The sequence below is a fragment of the Diadema antillarum genome, unplaced genomic scaffold (assembly GCF_040938485.1).
Source record: "Diadema antillarum isolate AM-2024a unplaced genomic scaffold, OU_Dant_1.0 seq00000955_RagTag, whole genome shotgun sequence".
NCBI lineage: Eukaryota > Metazoa > Echinodermata > Echinoidea > Diadematoida > Diadematidae > Diadema > Diadema antillarum.
Window position 1 is genome coordinate 900,555 of NW_027271803.1, and position 25,306 is coordinate 925,860.

General features: G+C 39.9%; 1 protein-coding gene across 1 annotated transcript; it reads left to right on the plus strand.

Moving 5' to 3' along the window:
* Positions 1-497: 497 nt before the first annotated feature.
* Positions 498-23,322, plus strand: LOC139741823 (uncharacterized). The gene is made up of 2 exons (XM_071652406.1): positions 498-543; positions 22,988-23,322. The coding sequence occupies exons 1-2, from the start codon at positions 498-500 to the stop codon at positions 23,320-23,322; spliced, it is 381 nt and encodes a 126-aa protein (XP_071508507.1).
* Positions 23,323-25,306: the final 1,984 nt, after the last annotated feature.

Consider the following 25,306-nt stretch of genomic DNA (forward strand, 5'->3'; position numbering starts at 1 on the left):
ATTGCGTCAACCACAAGTCAAAATCGGGGATTAACCACAAATGTCATAACACGTCGACCACAAAATTTAATGTCGAGTCGCGTCTCAGGGGCGGATCCAGGAATTCCGTAAAGGGGGGGGGGGGCGCCTTTACAAAATCAAAGGCTGGAAAGACACTCCCCCCATTTCTTATTTTTGTTTCTGTTGTTTTAACCTAATAATCATAGTGAGGGTGCACCAGAGGGGGATGCGCCCCCTCTCGATCCATCATTGCGTCAACCACAAATATCAAAAGTCATTGCTTGCATTACGTGGTCGGATTTAGAGGGGGTGCATCCCCCTTAAGTGCCCCCTCTCTTTTTTTTCAACACAACAAAAATAAAAATAAGAAAATGGGGGGGGGGGGGCAAAGGTCGTGCCAGCCTGTTATTTTGTAAAGCCGCCTCCCCTTTACGAAATTCCTGGATACGCCCCCGTAATGCAAGCAATGAGTTTTGATATTTGAGGTTGACGCAATCATGGATCGAGAGGGGGCGCTTCCCCTTCTGGTTCCCCCTCACTATAGTATGTTAAAACAATAGAAATAAAGATAAAATAACGGGGGGGGGGGGTCACGCCAGCCTTTTCTTATTTTTGTTTCTGTTGTTTTAACCTAATAATTATAGTGAGTATATACGTATATATAAGTATATACATTCTTCTCAAAATGAAAGGTTGGCGACTTCCCCCTCCCTCTTTTTAATATATTTTCATTTCTTTTGTTTAAACGACAGTTAAAGCGGCAGTCTTAAATTTTGTAAAGGAGCCACCACTTTACGGAATTCCTGGATCCTCCCCCGTAATGCAAGCAATGAGTTGTGATATTTGTGGTTGACGCAATGATGGATCGAGAGGGGGTGCATCCCTCTCTGGTGCACCCTCACTATAACTATTAGGTTAAAACAACAGAAACAAAAATAAGAAATGGGGGGGGGGGGGAAGTGTCTCGCCAGCCTTTGATCTTGTAAAGGCGCCCCCCCCCCCCCCGTACGGAATTCCTGGATCCACCCCTGTGACGCGTTATGACATTTGTGGTCGACGTGTTATATGACATTTGTGGTTTATTCCTGATTTTGACTTTTGGTTGACTCAATCGCGGATTATGAGGGGGCGCATCCCCCTTTAGTGCCCCTCTCTCTATTTTGTCAACAAAACAGAAATAAAAAGAAGAAAATGGGGAGGGGGAAGGTCACGCCACCCTTTGACTTTCTTGTAAATAATTACGCCTCCCCGTTACAAAATTCCTGGATCCGCCCCCATAATTTCAAGCATTGAGTTTTCCCAAATTTTTGTTGTTGACGCAACGATGGATCGAAAGGGGGCGCTTCCCCCTCTAATGCACCCTGTACCACCCCTAAATGTAATATCAACGCTAAATGTAATATCGACCCTAAACGTAATACACCTTAACCCTAAATGTAATAACAACCCTAAATGTAATACATTTTAACGCTAAATGTAATAATCGAGTCCACCCTAAATGTAATACATTTTAACCCTAAATGTAATAACCGGAGATACAGTTGAACCTCTTTTATCCGGCCTCCCTTTATCCGGATCTCTCTTTTATACGGACGCGATCTCGCCGTGATTTTTTTTTTTAAATGATTACGGGAGGAAAGGGGGATTCCCAACTCCTTGAGAACTCCTACACAAACACACATGAATTACATATTACTTCCAACATGATTAACATACATTACATCAAATTTCCTTCCGAATTGCTTACCTTCAGACATTTTAACATCCCCAAACATCCTCAAATCATCGCAAGAACATGGACAGATTATGCGCTCGAGTCCTCTCATATCGCATTGCCACATATAGGTCCATACACCACCGTCGATATGACTAGATAGACATGCATTGTTTCGAGTCATTGGCTGAGCAACGAATGATATTGAACACTTAAAAATTGTTCACGCACAGTACACACACAAAGAGAGAGAGGGGGACCATCTAACAATGGCGACCTACTGTCGACTTTGCCGAGCCGTGATGATCGAAATTTGAAGCGTAGTTTCGTCGACTCGTACTGTGTATTTTCAAGATCTACTTGATACATTTCTTAATGATTATTTAGGTAAATCATCCCAAGAATTTATAAAAGAAAATGATTTCATTCTTGCAAACACGAACCTCTATTTTGGGGTCTGTTACTGAGTGTAACAATGAAACGGTTGCAGTATACACATTACTACATGTGGTACTACAATGGGCTACATCAGTACATGTGTATGTATATGTACATGTTGTATAAAGCATTGAGTCTCCCGTATCCGGCCAAATCCCTTATCCGGATGAGCCCCGGTCCCGACTTGTCCGGATACGAGAGGTTCAACTGTAACCCTAAATGTAATACATGTCAACCCTAAATGCAATACATGTCAACCCTAAATGTAATATCGACCCTAAATGTAATACTTTTTAACCCTAAATGTAATATCGACCCTAAATGTAATACATCTTAACCCTAAATGTAATATCGACCCTAAATGTAATACACCTTAACCCTAAATGTAATACATTTCAACCCTAAATGTAATATCGACCCTAAATGTAATATATCTTAACGCTATAAATGTAATAACAATCCTAAATGTAATTCATGTCAACCCTACAAAATAAATGTGACACATTTTGACGCTTAATGTAATTACGACCCTAAATTTAAAAACTTCATTACAGCGAGTGTAACCAACGCAGAAAATCGGGCAAAAGGTCAGGGGGTATATGAAGGGGATATGACGCAACTTTTTATAGCACTCTTGAAAGAGCAGCAATAGTTGCTTAGATTTGTTTTTGTTGTTTACCCAGGTAAAAAGCATACAGTCTTATTAATTCCTTTGTTTGCTGCTAAGTTAAGGTCCATTTGACATAGTTTTTTTTTAAATCTCTTACCTTTATCATACAATCACACAAACATTTTGTATTCCAATCTTTATTCAGTGTTCATGATTGTTTACAGTTTTTAATGAAAAAGAAAAAAAATGGGCAAAAAATTTTTGCAAGGAAATTCCGAATATGAATGATATTGCAAGAAAAAAAAACACTTATACCTACTGATGAAGCGGGATGATAGAGCGAGTAGATTGAGAAAATTAGAAAGTAGAATGATTTGGAAAGATTTCGCAAATTTTTTATGAACCATCATTATCTATGTAATGTTTCAATGACGAAATATCTGTCACACATTGACATGGCAGCAAATCACTGTCCGAAATATTAGCCTCATGACATTGTTCACTACTCCTGGCAATCACTACTATACTGAGTGACACGAAACTGGGACAATACATTGGTCGTGGTGGGGGGGGGGGTACACGAAATAAATTTAAAAATGCCAGTAAAGCAAACGGAAATAGATGTCTTTTTTTATCATCTTTGAGTCACCTGACTTTCCTATGATATATGAATGTATGAGTAAGGCAAACTGACTTAACTTTTGCCCATTTTTTTTTCTTTTTCAACAAAACTCTAAGCAATCATGAACACTGCATAAAGATTGGAATACAAAATGTTTGTGTGATTGTATGATAAAGGTAATAGATTTAAAAACTATGTCACATGGACCTCATTAACTTTGCAGCAAACAATGGATTTGATAAGACTGTGTGATTTTACCTGGGCAAACAACGAAAACAAGTCTGAGCAACTATTGCCGTTCTATCAAGAGTGCGAGAGGAGGTTTCGTCATATCCCTTTTGTATACCCCCTGACATTTTGCCCGATACTCTGCATTGGTTACACTCTCTATAATGAGGTGTATGAAATTCAAGGTCGTAATTACATTAAGCGTTGAAATGTATTACATTTAATAGGGTTGACATGAATTACATTTAGGATTGTTATTACATTTAGCGTTAAAATGTATTACATTTAGGATTGTTATTACATTTAGCGTTAAGATGTATTACATTTAGGGTCGATATTACATTTAGCGTTAAGATGTATTACATTTAGGGTCGATATTACATTTAGGATTGAAATGTATTATATTTAGGGTTGTTATCACATTTAGGGTTAAGGTGTATTACATTTAGGGTTAAGATGTATTACATTTAGGGTCGATATTACATTTAGGGTTAAAAAGTATTACATTTAGGGTCGATATTACATTTAGGGTTGACATGTATTACATTTAAGGTTGTCTCTGGTTATTACATTTAGGGTTGAAATGTATTACATTTAGGGTTGACTCGATTATTACATTTAGCGTTAATACGTATTACATTTAGGGTTGTTATTACATTTAGGGTTAAGGCGTATTACATTTAGGGTTAAAGCGTATTACATTTAGGGTCGATATTACATTTAGGGGTGATACACACCCTCACTTTATTAGGTTAAACCAACAGAAACAAAAATAAGAAAAGGGAGGTCGCGCCAGCCTTTGATTTTGTAAAGCTCCCCCCCCCCTTTACGAAATTACTAGATCCGCCCCTGTGACGCGTTATGACATTTGTGTTCGAAGTGTTATGACATTGTGGTTAATCAAATATTGACATTTGCGGTTGACGCAATGGCGGATTTAGAGAAGACGCACCCCCCTCCTTAGAGCCCCCTCTCTTTATTTCGTCAACACAACAGAAAAAAAAGAAGAAAAGGGGGAGGGTCGCGCCAGCCTTTCATTTTGTAAAGGCTCCCCTCCCCTTTACGGAATTCCTGGATCCGCCCTTCTAATGGAAGCAACGGGGTTTTCCATTTGTGGTTGACGCAATGATGGATTGAGAGGGGCCGCATCCCCATCTGGTGCAACCTCACTATAATTATTATGTTAAAACAACAGAAACAAAAATAAGAAATGGGGGGGGGTTCGCGCCAGCCTTTAATCTTGGTAAAGGCGCCCCCCTCCCCCTTTACGGAATTCCTGGATCCGCCCCTGTGACGCGATATGACATTTGTGGTCGACGGGTTATGACATTTGTGGTTAATCCAATACTGATATTTGTAATTGACGCAATCGCGGATTTAGAGGGGGCGCATCCCCCTTAAGTGCCCCCTCTCTTTATTGTGTCAACACAACATAAATAAAAATAAGAAAATGGGGGAGGGGGAGAGGGTCGCGCCAGCCTTTGATTTTGTAAAGGCGCCTCCCCTTTGTGGAATTCCTGGATCCGCCCTTGTGACGCGTCATGACATTACGGTAAATTTGGAAATTTTGACATTTGTCGTCGACGTGTTATGACATTTTAGTGGTTAATCCGATTTTGACATTTGTCGTCGACGTGTTATGACATTAGTGGTTGTTTTGACATTTGTCGTCGACGTGTTATGACATTAGTGGTTGTTTTGACGTTAGTGGGCTCTACAGGCCCTCAATCCCCCCCCCCCACTTTACGTTTGCATCAATACGAAACTACTGACCATGGCTCGTCTGACACCTGCTCTACATTGTGCATTTTCACCTTCATTCATTCATTCATTTCATTCATTTTTTTCCATTTCTATGTTTTCTACCTCCCAATGCATGCCTTCAAACAGCTGTAGTGCAGAAGAATGAAATTTGGTACTGAAGCATTGCGGAGAGTGGCTGATAGTACTACACACAGAGAAATTACGGTTCTAATTTGCACCCTACAGGGTGCATATCGTTGTAACACCAGCGGCTCCATTTAGGGTTCTATTTTTGGGGTGCTTATTTAGCACCCTATATTTAACACCATATATGGTGCATATTTGCACCCCTCCATTGGGTTCCCTTTCTGCACCCAATAGGGTTCATATCGTTGTAACACCAGCGGCTCCATTTAGGGTTCTATTTTTGGGGGTGCTTATTTAGCACCCTATATTCAACACCATATCTGGTGCATATTTGCACCCCTCCATTGGGTTCCCTTTCTGCACCCCATATGGTGAACAAAAATTCAGGTGCAAATTTGCTCCCTTTCTGGTTCATATCGTTGTAACACCGGCGGCTCCATTTAGGGTTCTATTTTGGGGGGTTATTTAGCACCCTATATTCAACATCCTATAAGGTGCAAATATGGACCTCTATACAGGGTTCCCTTTCTACACCTCATACCTGCACCCATTATGGTTCATATTGTTATTGTTGTAATTTTGCACCCTATGGGGTGATAAAGTCACCGCAATATAGGATGCAATACAATTTGCACACGTCTCTATATAGGGTTACCTTTCTGCACCCCATATGGTGAAAATTATAACCTTTTTTTTAAACCAAAATAATTATATACTGGATGCCTTCACTGACTTCATAAACAATTACCTAATGTCTACTGGATGCCTTCACTGACTTCACAAACAATTACCTAAGGCAACACTCCAGACATGACGCAAAATAGCATGCATAGATTTACACACAGTTTCTCAGTCAATTAAATCCACAATCTTTCGAAATATAAAGTCAGAGACTTCAATTTAACAACAAATAGAACATAAACATGATGAATACAGTGCATACTTACATATAAATTATTAACATTTTAATATATGTCTCATGGAAGAGGGACAAGTTAACAGCGATTTTCTTTTTCATGGTTTACTTTAAAGTGAACATCAAATATACATTGTATTTCTACAAATTCTAATACGAGATGCATATTTTGTCATAAAAAGGGCAATGTAAATCAAAAATGTATGAAATTTGGTCAGTACATTGAAAAAGAAATAAGTAATCGTTCTTTCCATCAAATGATTACTTTTTCTTCTTTTAAAGGAAATTACCACATTGACAAAAAGCACTAATTCTTTTTATTTAAAAAATCCCTGAAGCTTGTGCAGAGTAATAGTAAACTATGTGACAAATATCTTTCACATTGTCCTTCTACTTCTAGAATGGATCATAGATATGTACCTTGAATTTACCGGCACATCTTACGGTAATCAAAAGCACCTTTATGACGCTCTTAGACATTAACAGCGATATGTCAACTCTGATTTCTCGTACACAAGTTATTGCCAAAACAATGAAGGGTATGGCAAAGTTCTGTCATATATATTTGAAACTCACTACTTGTACTGACATATTCCATCCAATTCCAAACTTGAGAGCTAGCGAATGTGCCCCATTATACAGTTAGTATACTTCACATTTTGTTTTTCATATACAATTACACCAATGATAAGAAAGGTGAAAAAAAGAATCAAAAATGAAGAATGCACATCTAAATTTGGTTACTTTTTTATGCACACAGCTAAAGATATGTCCCAGTTATAAATCTTGGGCAGAATAGCACATCTGAAAACATTTTGCATTGCATCAAATTAACATTAACAATTCCACAGAAAATGTTACCTCAGACAGGGAAAATAAAGTTAACCAATCAGTGGTATGACAAACTGGACATAAAGAGGAAGGAATATGTCTTGTGAGACAAGTTTAAAAAATTTTTTTTTGACACATTGTTGTTTTTTTCAAGCGATGGAAACAAGAAGCACATTGTACTCAGTAGACCATAAATATAATTACAAAATGTATGCAGTTTAGCCCCAACATTCAAAATATTGTAAAGAGCAGTCGATTTTTCACATTCATAAAGCAGGTATTGGTATTGGCACCATCACAAGCATAATGATCAGAAGCAAAATATATTATTATTACTATCATCATCATTATTATTACTATTATTATTATTATTATTATTATTATTATCATTATCATTATTACTACATGTATTACCATCAATATTTTACAGAGATTCATGATCATGCATGAGAAATACCTCAAGTTTTGATGTTACAGTCTCACAACTCTTCCAATCATTTTAACACTTAATTTTCACCAAACCTTACACAAATATATCAGCACTTTATACAACCTACTTAAAGAAAGCTTAAATTTATAATCAGAGTTAGAGGGCAAGTCCACCTTCATATAGACCTATACATGTGGATTGAGTGAATGCGCAGCAATAAGCCAGTCCGGAGATAGCTCATGTGCACATAGGTACAACTGACCTTTCATTTTTCTCAGTTGGTTAGGCACTTCACTCAATTCAAAGTGACATAATGCAACAGCTTGCCCACCATATCCATTTATGGAACTCATATTCAAACAAAGAATGAACCTAACCAGTGTAGATGAAGTGACCAGTATGGTTCGTCAATCAACACTTCTATTTTATTAAGTGCTGTTTTGAATATGTTAACAAACTTTTTTTGTGTGTTAACATTGCCAAATACCAGGCTTGCTGTCAAGTGGATGTACTGGCAGGCACCATTTATAAGGATTCCATGAATAATCCTAGCATTACAGATGCTTATCTCAGTGAAATTAAAAAAACCAACCTGTCTCTCGGTACAAATAACCTTTTTCCGCACATGCTCAAACAGGTACCCCGAACTGGCTTATACTATTAGAACACATCAGTAAAAAAAATGAAAAGCGGACATTCAGTTCAAAAGTTAATAATCTTTAAATCATTTGTGCAGTCGCAGCAGAGTGAGAAGAGTTTATGATGTCACATGCGTAGAACAATTCAAGGAAAACCTAAAGAGAATTTCACAATTTTTTTCTTTTAGGAAAAACATGCACATTTCCTCAACAAGTCACTGACGTATGTAAGGGCAATGATAATAGCTTCTGCCTTCTTAAAGAGTGAAGTCCAGTGTTCTTTTATATGCAAAAAAGTAGATATTATTATGATATGTTGAGTTTTCTCAGGTTTTGGAACAAACTCTATTTTTCAATCCTTATATACATAAAGGGTTTGTGAGAAAATCATGCTTTTGTCAAGTGTCACAAAGCTACTCCACTTATGACATTGCATTGCCAGAGATTGCCCAAAATTGACATACATTGTGTGGCTGTCTACTACAAAAAACAGCAGGCGACTTATTTTTTTTTTGTTCCCAACTTAAACAATAAATTCAAAGTGTGCATGTGTTATTGAAGCACTGAGGCTATCGATGGTGAAGAAATATCTAATATATGAACAATACAAACTAACCCCATCTAGTATGAAATATAATGGAAAGCATAATTTGAGTATTTCATATCCATTAGCAGATTCATATTTTCATCCATAATCCACCCCCCCCCCCCAAAAAAAAAAAAAAGATAAAAGTGAATAGAAGTCAAGTTCTCTTTAGGTTGTGTTTAAATTTGTAATTTGCAAGTTCGTTCTCTTGTATTTTTCTATTATATATTTCTTTAGAGTATTCTTGTAAATATTCAAGCCCAGTGCATTCTAAAAAAGGGAATAACCTGACAACAGTTTAGAAGACAGAATAAATAGTTATCGTTATCTATGAAATTAGACATTGTCACATATATTTTGCACAAAAAAAAATGCTAATCTTCATTTCATGGAGTGGCTTCATGCTCACCCTCGGCTAAAAACAGGGAGGTGATTACTTTCTGGATTAAAATGGAAAGATGTTTCTAGAGCCGTGGTGTTTAGCAATTCTAATGGGGGGGGGGGGGGATTCAATGTGACCCGTCTCAAATTTTATATGGTTTATACATACATGACATAGCCTATGACATAGGAGTCTCATTATTATGCCTCCGCCCTGAATGGTGCCAGAGGCATATGTTTTCAGGTTGCCTGTCTGTCTCCCGGTCTGTGCGGATGTATCTACGGAAAAATTGATGAGCTTTCATCAAACCTGGTTCAGGGATACTACATGATGCTGATGATCTTATTGGCTTTTGGACTATATCTGCTAAAAGTCAAAGAAAATTTGAAAATAACGTTTTTGCTACTTCTCTAGTCGGGGAAATCGGTGTACTCGTGTGTACTGGTTGGTTGGCGCATTCAGTTGGGTACAGCAAGGTTTCATCCTCTGCTTTCACAGGAAAGCCGACTCCCAACTTCTTGTTCTCGTAGTCAAGGTATATCTGCTCCTCTGCTTCAGCAACCTGCAGCTTGGTCTTCATAGCTAATCTCATCTTACGCTGCATAAGTCGAAACTCCTCGAGCTCTAGTTTTTGATGCGTTTCTTTGGCACCTGCTTCAGCTGCCAAATAGTATGCCCTTCTGGCCATCACTCTCAGAAGGACTGGCATGGCTTCCACACTGACTCAACGGGGAACCAGGATTGACATCCTGAACATCTTCCATCTCCAGCTCTGGCATCTTATATGGCTCACCAGTCTCTCGAGTTTGACCTGCATCACTCATCCTGAAGACCATTATTGAACTTTATGCATAGTGAACTCGATGATAAATAATCAATCAAACACAGGTCCCTTTGGCCCAGTATGAGACCAAGCTAACACCATGCATCAGCATGGATCAGCAAGGTTCAACCTGTAATTGAATAAAACAAAGTTCAACATAAATCAATATTGGAATATCTACCTGCTAAAGTATGGGATCAAGTATAGTTGTACTTCTGAAGTGATTTACCGTTTACATACCTTGTTTGTGTGACTTATTTTATGTCATGTCTAGCACATGCAACTTCTCCAGTAGATATTATCTAAATTCACATATCGTGTATCATTGCTTATGCTCTGTGACTATGGCATTGCTGATTTATAACACACATTCTATTTTCATTGATAGACAACAAGGAGTCAAGGCCAACCTAAATTTTCTGACTTCAATCTTCATACATGTCTTAAATTCTCCTAAATGAACCAGGAAGGCTATTTTTCTTCATTAGGCACATCATACATGCCTACATCGTTCTTCGTGTCAACTTCACAGAAACCAATATCCAACTGAGCCTCAACTCGGCTCAAACGTAATAATTCCCATTAACGAAAATGATGCGACTTTATCCGGTCACCTATTTACGTACGTACCTTGGTAACTGCGTCCAGCAGCCCCATACGCATAGCGTAATTACGCTATGCGTATGGGGCTGTTGGTCGTAGTTAGTACCTTGGTTGAGGCTTTCCGTATTACCGTGCACTTTCATGGACTTATTCGCTATGCTTTACTGTATGTATGATCGCACTTCTGACATGTTAGTACACATGTACCTCGATACAACTCTTTCGCATCAGTTTTCACCACTCAGCATTCGATTAGCATAATTCACACATATCATCATCGATTACTGTGTAATATTTTCAACGGAATTACAGTACAACTATCTACTCACAACGTTTGGCTCATCAAAAAGATTAATTCATCATCCCAACCTCACGGTCGTCTATCCATTTCAAACGAGGAACGTCAGTAGTATGCACGTACGTACGTATACCGCGCGACCAACGGCGTGGCGTGCGCATGCGATTTTAGCTTTGCCATTGACCAAGTGCTCAACGGTCCACGCGTGCACGCATAATACGTGTACTCTATGATAACGTCATTGAAATGATATTCTTGATCCCGGTGAGAGAAGAAAAAACAAATGTTTGATTCAAGTAGTAATTTTTTTAGTACAGTATTACTGATGACACTGTTACTCTTTAACAACGTGTAGTTATATTTTCAAATAAAAATATACGATAATATCCAAAAATAGTGTGGCATTTCAAGCAAACACCATTCAACACCCACATGTCAGCTTTCGGGAAAGACTATGGAATGGTTCCAAATTCGAACCCTTAAGACTTGGCTCCCTTTAGGGTTCGGATTTGCACCCCTACATCCATCCCGAACCCTATAAGGTGCCTTTTAGTTAGATTTGCTCGTAGGGTGAAAATAAGAACCCTAATAGAACCCTAATTTCTCTGTGTGTAGTAATTGCCATATACCTGTGCCACCTTTACTCCAACTCCACTTCCTGAAGTCAGGGATCACATCATGACCCATGCTGTCATGATTCCAGTAGAAACTCACTTGTAGCAGCACTCATCTTCGAAATGTTGATACAACGCCGCTTGAGCAGATAGGTGGTTTCTGATGATCTACTCCCACGTTATGACGAGATGATGCCTACCCTCGTTGACGCTGGCTGCCCCATAAACCTTGTTGCTCATCAGTCCTTGCTGCACATGAGCACGATTATTAAAGTACAACGTAGTTAATGTGTCAGTGAGCTCTGTTTGCTGACCCATAATACTTAGGCATTTTGCATGCCACACCAAAGAAAATCTGAAGTAATGTTGCACCCTGTCAGTGCTTGATGTTGGGGTCTGGAAGAAAGGTATGCTGTACAGGAAAGAGCTGAAAAGGCCTTTGTCTTTCCAATACCACGACCCACCCGTAACTCTCTCAGATCAAAGGGATTAAAAAAAACAGACTGCCGAAAATGTGATGTTATGCTCATCAGTGCAATTGTATTCTGTTTTCAGAAAATACTTTCAGAAAACATTTTGTCATCCTATGTAAGGATATCTTTGCGTAGATCTCATCTAAGTTGTTCGAAAGCTGAAGGGTTGTGAGATCACAATTCCTGTTGGATGTTACCGTCTCGAATCAGGTGCTCAGGATGAGTTTTCCGTCCCATTTATTCTTGGAAATCTGTGCTCTGATAAGTGAGGGCAGTTCTTCGTTTTCAGTCTTAATTTTCAGGTGCTGTTCCAATCATGATTTGAGATTCTAGTGGTGCCATCATCATCTCACCAGAGGACTGCACATTATTGCTGCGCAAAAATGTCAAGCTTATTTTCTTTAGGATCAGTATCCCATACAAGATCAATAGGTGTTCAGTTTCCCTAGTCATTTGCGCCTTCAGTAAAGAAACGGTTTCGTTTGATAAAGAGAGACTAAAAAAAGATAGGAAAAAACCTTCAGCTGAATTGTCTTCACCTACTCTGATAAGATAATACCATTAAAGGACTCTACTGGTCGAATTTAGTTAACTGCCCCTAGAATACTGGTCTGACCTGGATAGAGGAGCTCAATTCCCTGGAATCTAAGCTTCGGCCATTGCTTCCTGCAATGAAGAAGCAGACGCTGTCTTGTCAAGGGAGAGAAGGCATACACCAATTTCAGCAGGAGGAGAATCATATCGCTTGCCAGCTAGAAAGTTGTATAATTGACCACGAAAGGTGACGAGGTGGCTCAGTCGGTAGCGTATGACTTCCGGTCTAAAGACTTGTGTTGGCGCGGGTTCGAATCCCATTTATCTCAAGTCTAGCTGAGCAATGGTGTGAGTTGTCATAATGTCCCCTCTAGTAGAGGCACAACACTTTGCACCTCATCACTAGGATATAAAAAAGTGGAAGTCCCGTTTGTGAAAGAATCACAAACCCAGACACATGAAAAGATCTCGAATCGACATTCCGTTATCGGAAAACTCAAGGTGCATAACCCGGTAAAGGGGTCCACCCCAAGTACATACAACTGGCCAGCTATACAAACAGACCAGCTAGTTGCATACGGGCTATCCAGCCATCTCGTCAGAATGAAAAATGAAGACAAAATAAGATTAGGTGTGTTTATTACCGTCTTTGCCATTGCACCCTGATTCAGCAACTTGGAATAGGATGGTGGCCGTATTTATATATACTTATATATATATATATATACCGGGTGTCCCAAAAAAAGCGGAACGGTGGATTTTCAGTACTTCGCGGTCTAAATATTATATATCTTTTGACATCATTAGAAAGAGCATCTTCCGCATAAGACTATGATACCAAAATCATTAACTTTGGTTCAGCACTTTTTATTCTACGCCAATTTCTGAAAATGCAGTCATTATCAAATTTCGCCGGATTTTTGCGACTTATGAGATAATGATTTGAGTGCGACACGCGATCCATACGGTGAATATTGTGTGAGCGCGGTGATCCATGTCAACAAAAGAATAGATACAGCTTTCACATTGGGCACGGGCCAGGAAAAAAAAGTGAGTGTGTGTGTGCGCGCTCCCAATATGAAAGCGTTATCTTTTGTTGACATGGATCAACGAGCTTACACAATTCACCGTATGGAACGCGTGTCGCACCCAAATTATTATCTCATAAGTCGCAAAAAATTGAAAATGACTGCATTTACAGAAATTGGCGTAGAATAGAAAGTGCTGAACCAAATTTAATGATTTTGGTATCATGGTCTTCTGCGGAAGATGCTCTTTCTAATGATGTCAAAAAATATATCACTTTTGGAACGCAAGGTACTGAAAATCCACCGTTCCGCTTTTTCTGGGACACCCGGTATATATATATATTGAAACAAATGATAATTAGTGAAAACATTGAGCAAAGAAAATGAGAAAAGAACACGAAACCAATGGAAACCCGTTTTCTATGCTCAAAGTTTTCACTATATCATATATACATATATACATATATATATATATATATATATATATATATATCAAATATAATTTTTCATTTATTTGTCATACTCATTATTGGTAATATGTAGGGGTGGAACCGCTCTTGGCCCTAATTGGCCATTGAAGGAGTATGGAAGAGATGACAAATGGGACAAAATAGGGGTACCAGTGAATTGCAATTGAATGCTCACAGACGCCATTTCGAAAAATGCCCAAAATGCCTGTTTTGATCCTTATTTGACCTTGTAACTGACCTTGAGACGTGATAGTGACCTTGAATTGCAAAAATGATATTTAGAATCACATTCTCTAACCCCGTTAAATCTTCCACATGGGATTCATAACTTTAATCAACCTTTTCAATTTGTAACTGCAGTTGACCTTTAACCCGGATGGCGGCCATATTGGATTTTACAAATATGGCGGCCCCAAGGGTTTTTAGTCTTGGCGCCCATCAAAAATCGAAAGAGTATGGTACAAGGGACCTATGAGCCAAATTTGGTGCTTTTGGAAGAATCTGAACCAAACAACCCATTTTGAGCCCTTAGGCCCCAACTATATACATATTTTGATGAATATGTCAAGATATCCACATTCTTCTTTTCCTGATAAAGATGAAGTCCTTTTTAACGCTTAATTGTAGCAATATTTAGAATATACAGATAAACGGCAACTTCAAGAACTTCGTTTTAAGATCACGAGTAAATCCTATTTAGCGTTGTGAAATTAACGCCCCTCTCACTTTCATTTACCCTCTTTGTGCTGCTGGAGCGTAATTCCGTTTCAAGTTGATATTGTTATGAATAGGTCCAAGGAACTTCCGATTCTTTTTAACGTATGGGCTTTTCAAAACGGTATGAAAAGCCCACACGTTAAAAAGAATCGGAAAACTAAAAAGACTTTATGAAGTTAGATTTTCAGAGACTGCTCAACAGAGTTTCTGAGTATTTTTACTCATATAAAGTAGGATGATAGATCCAATTACCGGACGCTTTTTTTCGTGGCTTTGAATTCCGTACTCGGAGGATGAAATTTCGGCTAAAAATAACACTACTTATTCACAGACTCCAGGAAATTACGAATTCAGCCTACGTATGTCAATTGTTCGCTTCAGTCTTAAGAAAATATGCTTCAAACATACCCGTCTAAAAAGTTGTCTTTTTGCGCGGTGCAAAATCGCATTGTATTACCGGACACGATTTTCGCAATGAAATAATCGACGTCTTTCGCACCTAGTCCTTGCACCAGAATCACAATTCATCCCACAAATCACCGTACACATTCTCACCGAGCGGATGACAAAGAAAAAATCGGCAAATGAGGCTCAAATTTCGTATTTTACGGTAAAATGTCTGTCTTGAACATTTCGAACAGTTCAAAACCTTGTGAGAAATCGACAACAGGTTAGACTCTACTTCTAGTTTGCGTGCTTTGTCTATGGGAGCTGCACGCGCGGGTGACGAGTTGCGGGCCCCTTAGCGCACAACTATTCCGCATCGTTCGCGTTTGAGGACGATAGCTACAAATTTCCGATATCGGTCAGTGAACTTTTGGTTCTATTGGAATCTTCAGCATTTTTCCTGAATGTGAGTGGGATTTCATAGAATATCAGTCGTGAAATGTGATTCAAACATGCATACATATTAACTATGACGAGGTGCGGGTCACTCAACTATAAATTTGAGGTAAAATGTGAATTTCTTCGTGTTTTTACATTTTTATGTCGCGTTTTTTTTTTTTTTTTTTGGCGATTTCGGTCCACACAAAGTTCTGTGAGGCTAATCTACGAAGTCTCGCGCGTACAGAATGTCATAAGTACGCAAAAAATGTGCGTGTCAGGTAATACCATGGTGTCCGGTAACACCATGCTTGCATATATGTGACAAGTGTACATAGACAGTCGACTGGCGACTTACATATTCTTCTTTAAAGTTAGCTACTCTCAGTACAACAACACAAATTGTGCTTTTTGTTGAACGTTTTCGAACCAAAGGAAGACATCATGAATAGGTGAACACATTATGGAATTTTTTTTTTCTGGAAACTCTGGATCTTGAGAAAATTCCTGGAGCGGGCACCGCTTTTATGAATCTTCAGAATCCATAGGAAATAGGTAAAAGGCAATATTGTGGATAAAAACATGATAACCCCAATAAATGGACGGTCATTATCTCTTGCAATGTCATGCTGCAAAGGAACCAGAGCACTGAAGCTATACAAATAAGCCGCAGAAAGAATCCATTCTGCTTCGTCCAGTAAGACGGGTACTCTCTTCATCAATGCAACCGAAATCCTGTTTTCATTACGCTGGTGTTGTGTTTGGTCAGCTCTTTCGTAAGCGTTATGAAGAAGACTTCAGATTTCTTAGCATTTTCACACAAGAGACAGTCAACAATCACTTATGAAAGCTTACAGATTTTACCATCGAAAGTTCAACTGTCATCAGTTTTGAAAATACTCTTCCCCTCCTTTTTTTCCGGATCATACAATTCCCTTCGTCATAGTGTTAGGCGATTTTATAGTGAACACAGCGTTGAAACGTTGGGTTGATATTCCTATATTTTGACTATTTCTTGTCTCTGTCTACCTCATGATTTGATCACATATTTCAATACATCAGAATAAAAACAGAGACAATCATGAGTGAATGCTATATTCCAATGATTGTGTCTATCTATTTTGCTTTCCACTCATACAGTTTACAATAACACAATGTGTCCATATCTGATTACAAGTACTTCTTCTTGCTTTCTTTCCAGTCAGTGCGCAGCACGTATGCTAATGAGCCGATGCGGCAAGATTTATTCAGCACTTTCGTTAACGATCTTTGCGTTCGAAAGGTGTCTCGTGATGCGAGATTTTGCGAGAGTTCGACAGGGCTATGGTTTTCACAGTGTAGCGACTTGTACATACATTCATCATGTTTATAAGTCACAACAATTTGTTCTCCAGACTTTGATCTTTATTGTGATACCATATTTGCGTATAATATCGGTTCTTATCATGACGATATAATCGGTTGAATTTGCGTAAATTCTACCTGCTTTTCACGGAAGATTTTGTCGTCTAAAGTTCGTTTTTGGTTCCTGACCGGATTAAGAAACTATTGTTTGTGATTGTGGCTTTTTCATAGAGAGGAAACTTAGATGCTCATCATATATTGGAGTCAAGGAGACGCAAGCATGACTTATACCAGTTTTTCCTAAGCCGGAAGTATGCTCCACAGAAAGTGTACAGTGGCGCGAAAGAGCTCTCTCATTAGACAGTGCTTGCATTCAGCACTTGAACTTGGCTTGAACTACACGCGTGCCTCTATGCAAGCATGCGCTATGCACGCACGTGGCATGAAACCGAAGTAGCGTAATGACGTAATGCAAGCGCTGAATGCAAGCGCTGTCCAATGAGAGAGCTTACTCTTGAGATTGCACGGTTTCAAACTGACCAGCACTGATATTGATGTATGATTTACTGGTTCCTGACCAGATTAAGCAACATATTATCAAGATATTTACATAGATACAAAGATTAAGAGATGGACTACCAAATAATGCATTTTCATTGAGACGCAAGGTGAATTTGGTATTCTTTTGACGTCTTGAACGTGTACTACACAATTTACTTTTTTCATCATTTTTCAAGCTCAAATTACGCTATGATATTTTTCATTTACAATAATTTGAGTAACATGCGACGACAGCTTACATATTTTCCTTGAATTTGATACCAAATTTGTGAATATAAGGTGTATTTTTGTTGCCGAAAGCCCAAGGACAAAACCCCCTTCCGCAGCTCATTACGTATGCAAGCCTCGAGCGGGCTTGCATACGAGTTGAATAAATACGAGCGAATTATCGGGTGCTGCGGTCTGACTGTTTCGTCCAATTTCATCTCTATCTATCTATCTGATCTGTTACCTATCCATATATAAATGCATATATCTATCTATCTATCTATATCTATCTTCACGTAACATAATATGTTTGTACAATAATAACAAAAGAATATGAGTGAGTGTAAGTGTGTGTGTAAAGACAGAAAGAGAGATGGAGAGAGAGAACGAGGGAGACATTTTGGGAGGGAATATAAAAAGAAGAGAGAGAGAGAGAGAGAGAAGGGGGGGGGGGATGAAGCTTGACGATATTTTGGAGTCCATTCTAAAAGTATCACCAGCTGCCTCTCTTGGTTCCTATCCATGGATTTAGACTCGGCATGCATACTTGGGGGACTGACAATTTTCCGAATATTCCACACAAAAAGTGTGCGTCAGATCGTTCTATTTCAGGTCTATAAATGCAATAAGCTTCATCGTGTGGGAGGGAGCTACCCTCTCCCATACCCCCCCCCCTCTCGTCACCCTCCTCCTAGTCAACATCTATACTTATCTCCAAGCCTACACAGTGGTGTCGCATGCGCGAAACAAGATCTGAAATACCGCGATTCAGTCATTCAGTTATCTGTAATCTGTCAATATTTCTCTCACTTTTTGAAAAAAAAGCATATCCAAAACCTTCACAAAAAGTGTGCACCAGATCACTGAATTTCATGTCTGAAAATGCAAAATATAGTGTGGGAAGGGGAGTACCCCCTCCCACACCCTCTCCCCGCTCGGTCGCTCCGCTCCCCCGCACAGATATTTCAATTCGTACCTCCCAAGGTTGGTAATTTCTGATTTACCTTTCTCCCTCTTGGTTAATGTCCATAGATTTGACTCGGATGCAGACTTGGGGGACTGACAATTTTCCGAATATTCCAGACAACTATTTCAGTTCTAAAAATGCAATAAGCTCGGTCGTGTTTGAGAGAGTTACTCCCTCCCACACCCTCCCCCCTCGTCAACATCCATACTTATCTCTGAGCCTATAAAGTGGTGGCGCACGCGTGGAACAAGATCTGAGATACCGCAATAATTAAGTCACTCAGTTATTTGTATTCTGTGAATATTTCTCATACTTTTTGAAAGGAAATACACCTCCAAAACTTTCACTAAAAAGTGTGCACCAGATCACTGAATTTCATGTCTGAAAATGCAAAAGTTCCCTGGTGAAAGAGGGGGATTACCCCACTCCCACACCCTTCCCCACCCCCGCTCGGTCGCTCCGCTCCCTTGCACAGATATTCCAACTCCAAATTTTGCCTCCCCCATAAAAAAACGAATAGATGCCGCTGCACCATGACCAGTGGCGTATCTAGGGGGGGGGGGCAAGGGGGGCACGTGCCCCGGGCGCCACTCCTAGGGGGCGCAGAAAACGAAAAAAAAACGAAGAAGAAGAAGAAAAAAAAAAGAAGAAAAAAAAAGAAAAAAGAAAAGAAAAAGAAGGAAAAAAAATCGCCCGGAAAGGGGGGGGGGCAGAAAACCAAATCAAACAAGATAAAAACAAAACATGATGATGCGGACAAAATGACCATGTTTATTGTGTTCACACAAGAATTCATGTTCTGTAAACTGAAATACACAAATTTTCGGCTCGATCGACAAAATTTATATAAAAAAAAGAAGGTAAGAACAAAAACGTGATGATGACGCGGACAAAATGACAATGTCTATTGTGTTCACACATGTCATTTTATATTTTAGCAGGCAAAATGTTTTACGGAGCAGCGGCTGCAATTTCTTTCGTTCTGAAACAGATCGCCAATTGGATCAAAGAAGGCGCCAACGGTTTTGAACATGGGGGGGGGGGGGGGTAGGGGCGCAAAAAACCCCAAATCAAACAAGATAAGATCTAACGTAATGATGACGCGGAAATATACAAATTTCGGCTTACTCGCTCGTACGGTTTAGAGTATTTTTTCAAGTCCTCAGTTTGTGGTATAAATCGTTATCTCTACGGCCGTCACTATATCTTGATTAGAATTGTAAGATTTAATAAGCAAAAAATGACAAGAGTTCCATGTTTTGTAAGCTGAAATACAAAATTTTGGCTCGCTCGCTCGCTGCGCTCGCTCGCCAAAATTTATCAAAAAACAAAAACAAAAAACAAAAACGTGACGATGACGCGGACAAATGACAATGTCTATTGTGTTCACACATGTCATTTTATATTTAGCAAGAAAAGTGTTACTCGGAGCAGCGGCTGCAATTTCATTCGTTCTGAAGCGATCGCCGATTGCATCAAGAGGACGCCAACGGTTTCGAACATACGGGGGGGGGGGGCCCAAAAAAAACAAGTCAAAAAAGATAAGAACAAAACGTAATCATGACGCGGAAACATACAAATTTCGGCTCACTCGCTCGTACTATAAAACAGAGTATTTTTTCAAATCCTCAGTTTGTTGGTATAAATCGTTATCTATATAGTCGTCACTATATCTTGATTAGAATTGTAAGATTTAATAAGCAAAAAATAAGCTGAAATACAAAAATTTTCGGCTCGCTCGCTGCGCTCGCTCGCCAAAATTTATATACAAAAAAAGTGATAAGAACAAAACGTGATGATGACGCGGAAATATACAAATTCGGCTCACTCGCGCGTACTAATTTAGAGTTTTTTTTTAAGTCCTCAGTTTGTTGGTATAAATCGTTATCTATCAGGCCGTCACTATATCTTGATTAGAATTGTAAGATTTGATAAGCAAAAAATGACAAGAATTCCATGTTTTGTAAGCTAAAATGCAAAAATTTTCGGCTCGCTCGCTGCGCTCACTCGCAAAAATTTATCAAAATTCATTACATTTAAATCACTCTCAAAATACCCCTTTTAAGTGCTTGAAAAGCATATCATGTGCTCTTGATTTAAGGTCCCTACCGGGATGGGGTTGGGTTGAACACTTTTTTAGAAATTAGGGGCGCAATTTTCGCGCTTGCCCCGGGCGCCGTTTTCCCTAGATACGCCACTGACCATGACCGTTGTATTTTATATTATGGATGCAACTAAGCCTAATTATGGTGCATAAGTATATTTATTCAAAGAACTCCCTCGTATGGAGGGGTGATCCTCACCCTCCCCAGCTTGGTAAGTTTTAATTTGCCTTTCCCCCTCTTGGTTCCCATCCATAGATTTGGACTGGGCATGCATACTTATAGGACTGACAATTTTCCGAAGATTCCACACAAAAAGCGTGCGTCAGATCGTTTTATTTCAGTTCTAAAAGTGTCAGAGGGAGCTCCCCCCTCTAACACCCTTCCCCCGGTCATCCTCCTCTTCGTCAGCTTCCACGTATTACTAGGCATACACAGTGATGTCGCACACACGGAACAAGAGCAGAGATACCGCGATTATGAAGTTATTCAGTTATCTGTATTACGTGAATATTGCTCTTACTTTTTGATAGGAATAAAATCCAGAAATATCACAAAAAGTCTGCATCAGACCACTGAATTTAATGTCTGAAAATGTAAAATATCCCTGCTGTGCGGGGGGGGGGGGGGAGGGGATACCCCCTCCCACACCCTCTCCCCACTCGGTCGTTCCACTCTGACCGAAGAGTGACTAAGGCCAGCGGTCTTGCGTCTGCGACCGGGGGAGGGCGGGGGGGGGGGGGGAGGAATGGTTCCGAGGAGGCTGGTGTTGCCCCCCCCCCCCACTTTGAAAAACGTTCCGCCGGCCCTGAGTAGGACTACTTTTCGTGTCAACGAGTAAAATTGGCGTAACAACAATTGTAGGTCAAGGTGCAATGTTTGTTTTGTGACGTTAAAGTGTCAGAGTGCTTGCATAAGAAAATGTGTAACTTCAATTGATAATTGCAATCATATCGCAGAAGTGAGCGATGCGCTACAACATATTCCCTCCTCATGAAATCATCTTTCACTGAAATATAGAAATATTTTATCCAGCACAAACAGTGAGGAAGCTTAGATGCACGTCACGAGTTCGACACCCACGAGTCCACCACAGCCCACTAGTCATACAGTCCACGAGTCATACAGCCTATGAGCTCGACACTAGGCAAAGAAGGCCTATACATGAGTCCCAAAGTAGGCAAACAGGGCCCACCAGTCTGACACTGGACAAACAATTAAGGCCCACAAGTTCGACTGTAAGCAAAAAAGAAAAAAAAAGAAGAAAAAAAAAGAGTAAGTCCAAGAGATGTACGTCGAACTTATGGCCTTGTTTGCGGAATGTCGGACTTCTGGGTCTTTTTTTGCCTATAGTGTCGGATTAGTGGGCCTTGTTTGCCTACTGTCGGATCCATGGGCCTTAATTGCCTAGTGTCGAGCTCATAGGCTGTATGACTCGTGAGTTGTACGAATCCTGGTTTTTTTTTTAATGTAGAACTGGTGGGCCGTATGACTCGTGGGTGTCGTTTTCGCTGAATGACCCAAGGAAACTCGACTGTAATCGACTACATTTTTTTTTTTCAAAAAGAGAATGTAGGTCTGACTGAGTATGAATTATAAGTTGGATAGTTCTTTATCAAAATGTATCATAGTTTTTGATATAATCTATTGGATTGGGCGTGAACAGGTTTCATAAATATGCGGAAGGTAAAAAAAAAATGAAGATCATGCAGGAAACACTATAACGGAACCACCATACTTCAATCTCAATTGGTGGTAGACCCCTCAGTAATCGTCGATTTGCGGACGATATCGACCTCATGGGAGGCACTAACAAAGAATTATAGGACCTTACCAACAGACTGGTTGTCAGAGCAGAGGCCTATGGCATGGAAGTGAGTACAGCTAAGTCAAAAGTGATGGTCAATAGCCTTAACAATATAAGTGCAAACATGAATGGAGAGACCTTAGATGAGGTGACAAGCTTCAAATACATGGGATCAACGATTTACAAGAAATTCGAACCAGGATAGCCACAGCAGCAATGGCTAGACTCAACAGAATATGGAAGAGCAACTCTAGCTTCAACACAAAGTACATTGCAATTCAGGTCTCTCGTCACCTCCATTCTCCTCTATGGATGCGAAACTTGGACAGTGCTGGCCGAATCAGAAAAGCGAATCCAAGCTTTTGAGACTAAATGCTTGCGGAGATTGCTCGGCATCCACGGCTGGGAACACCGAACTAATAAGTTTGTCCGGAACAAGGTCACCAGCCGTGTGGGGCCCCAAGTGACTCTCCTACAAATGGTCAAGAGACGCAAGCTGGTCTGGTTTGGTCATGTTATTCGGCACGACTGCCTCGCAAAGACTGTGATGCAGAGCGCTGCAGAAGGTGGACGCTACCGCGGCCGACAGAGAAAGAGCTGGTCGGACAATGTGAAGGAAGACAGCTCTACCCATGTCAGACCTCCTCACAACAGCCCAAGATAGAGCCGGATGGAAAAAGTCGACCGCTTACTATTCCTCGTGCCTCCTCAACGATCGCAGAGGTCGAGGGATAAGTAAAAAAAAAGAAAGAATGTTGCAAAATGAGCAATATTCGGCTTTGGGTGTACTTGATGATGTTAGGACAAAGTGATGATTATGATTTTATTCTGTTTCATAATCATTCTCCAAGTAAACCAGACTTTTCAAAAGACATATTTAGATATTGTGAACGCAACAGGAAGCATTTTTATGTTTTTGTTAATTATCGACTTGAAAGGGGAATTATATAAATCAAACACTCAAAGTCATCTGAGGATATTAATGTAAAAAGGACACTGGGCTCTCCACGGACATTCTTTGCTGTATGCCATTGATTCAAATGCCATGAAGTGAGTGACTGCGCAGGTAATGGTTACTTACTTGTCTTATAACAGATCTTGAGGGGTAGGGCCAGTGCCTTTGGGCAGATTGTAGCTGGAGTTCCCCGGCGGAATGTAGCCCAGATGTTTGTTGTCAGATACCAAACCATATCCAATCTTACAAAAAAAAAAAACAAAAAAACAAAACACCCAAAACAACAGCAACAAACAAACAAAACAACCCCCACACACAACAAAACAAAACAAAACAAAAAACAAAAACAAAAACAAAAACAAACCCCAAATCCAAGAATGGCTACGTCAAAGGTCGACGCGATCCGGACTTCCCAAGTCGACCACAAACAGTGAAGACAGGTTCATTAGTCTGTATTCGCTAGGGACCAATGACAATCAGCGAAAGAAGAACAGGCCATTTTTGAGAGGCGATGATTTGGGAGACGTCCATGTTTTCAAACCATTCAAACTGGTTGCATTCTGCAAATGTTAATGCTTGAAGACCTACCAAGCGGTATTCGTTATCCATAATGCCTCAAACGTCAGGCTTGGTTGCGTTGGAGTCACCTGAGATGGAGTCGAGTCAGATGGCTATCAGTCATGATCAGTGGTGAATCAAGATTCTGAATTCGTTTCATCGATGGAAGGGCACTGGTAATAGCGTCGACGAGGAGAGCGCTTCAGTGATGAATCAAGATTTTGATTTCGTTTCATCGATGACGGACAAGTGTAACAGCGTACAGAGATGAAGTTCCTAAGCCCAAGGCGCTGTTTCATCTTCACAACACGGGGTCAAATGATGTACTACAGGACAACGAGTTCTTTGAGGAAGGAGTTGACTGGATGGAATGGCGCCCCCCCAAAAAAGGAGAAACCAGCCCAGATCTTAGACCCATGGAGTACTTGTTGGATGAACTCGGCCGATAATGGCCGAGTTGTGCAAAGGCGTGCGACTGACCAGACAACACTCCGCAAGCGAAGTGGGATAATATCCCACAACAGCGAGTGAGGACATTGAACAATAATTGAAGAGGAGTGAGGCCGTTATCAACGCCTATTGGGGTTACATTCGCATTAAACAGTTTGATTAAACACTGTCATTACTACCCTGTCTTTGCCCTCATTGTTTGTCTTCTTTATGTAATTTGTTTACTTGCTGTTTCTGTTTTTTCTGTAGTAGCGCCATGATTCTACACTTGTGGCTCGCATGACATCATGTTAGACACTCAGAAAAACGAGGGCATATAAAATACTACAATGTATAATCATTTTTCTCAATCAAGTCAATTTTGCAACTTTTCTCTTCCGACTCCCCAACCCCTGCCTTTACTTACCTTGCACCTACCTGCTTAGGAAGAATATCAAACACGGTACTGTAAAATAGAGCTTTTTTAAGCTTAAAGATAATACCAAGCATGAGGACTATCATTGTAATAGTACGTATTGCACTAACATTTAGTCACACAAAGAAAGAAAAAATCCTGCAGCCTGTATTTCAGGAACTTCTCTACTGCTAACCATTCAGGAACTTCACCCACAAACACAAACTCAATTTTGGCACTGCGTTTAAACATCTGTGACCAATTTGGAAATTTGAACACAGTGGGGGTGAA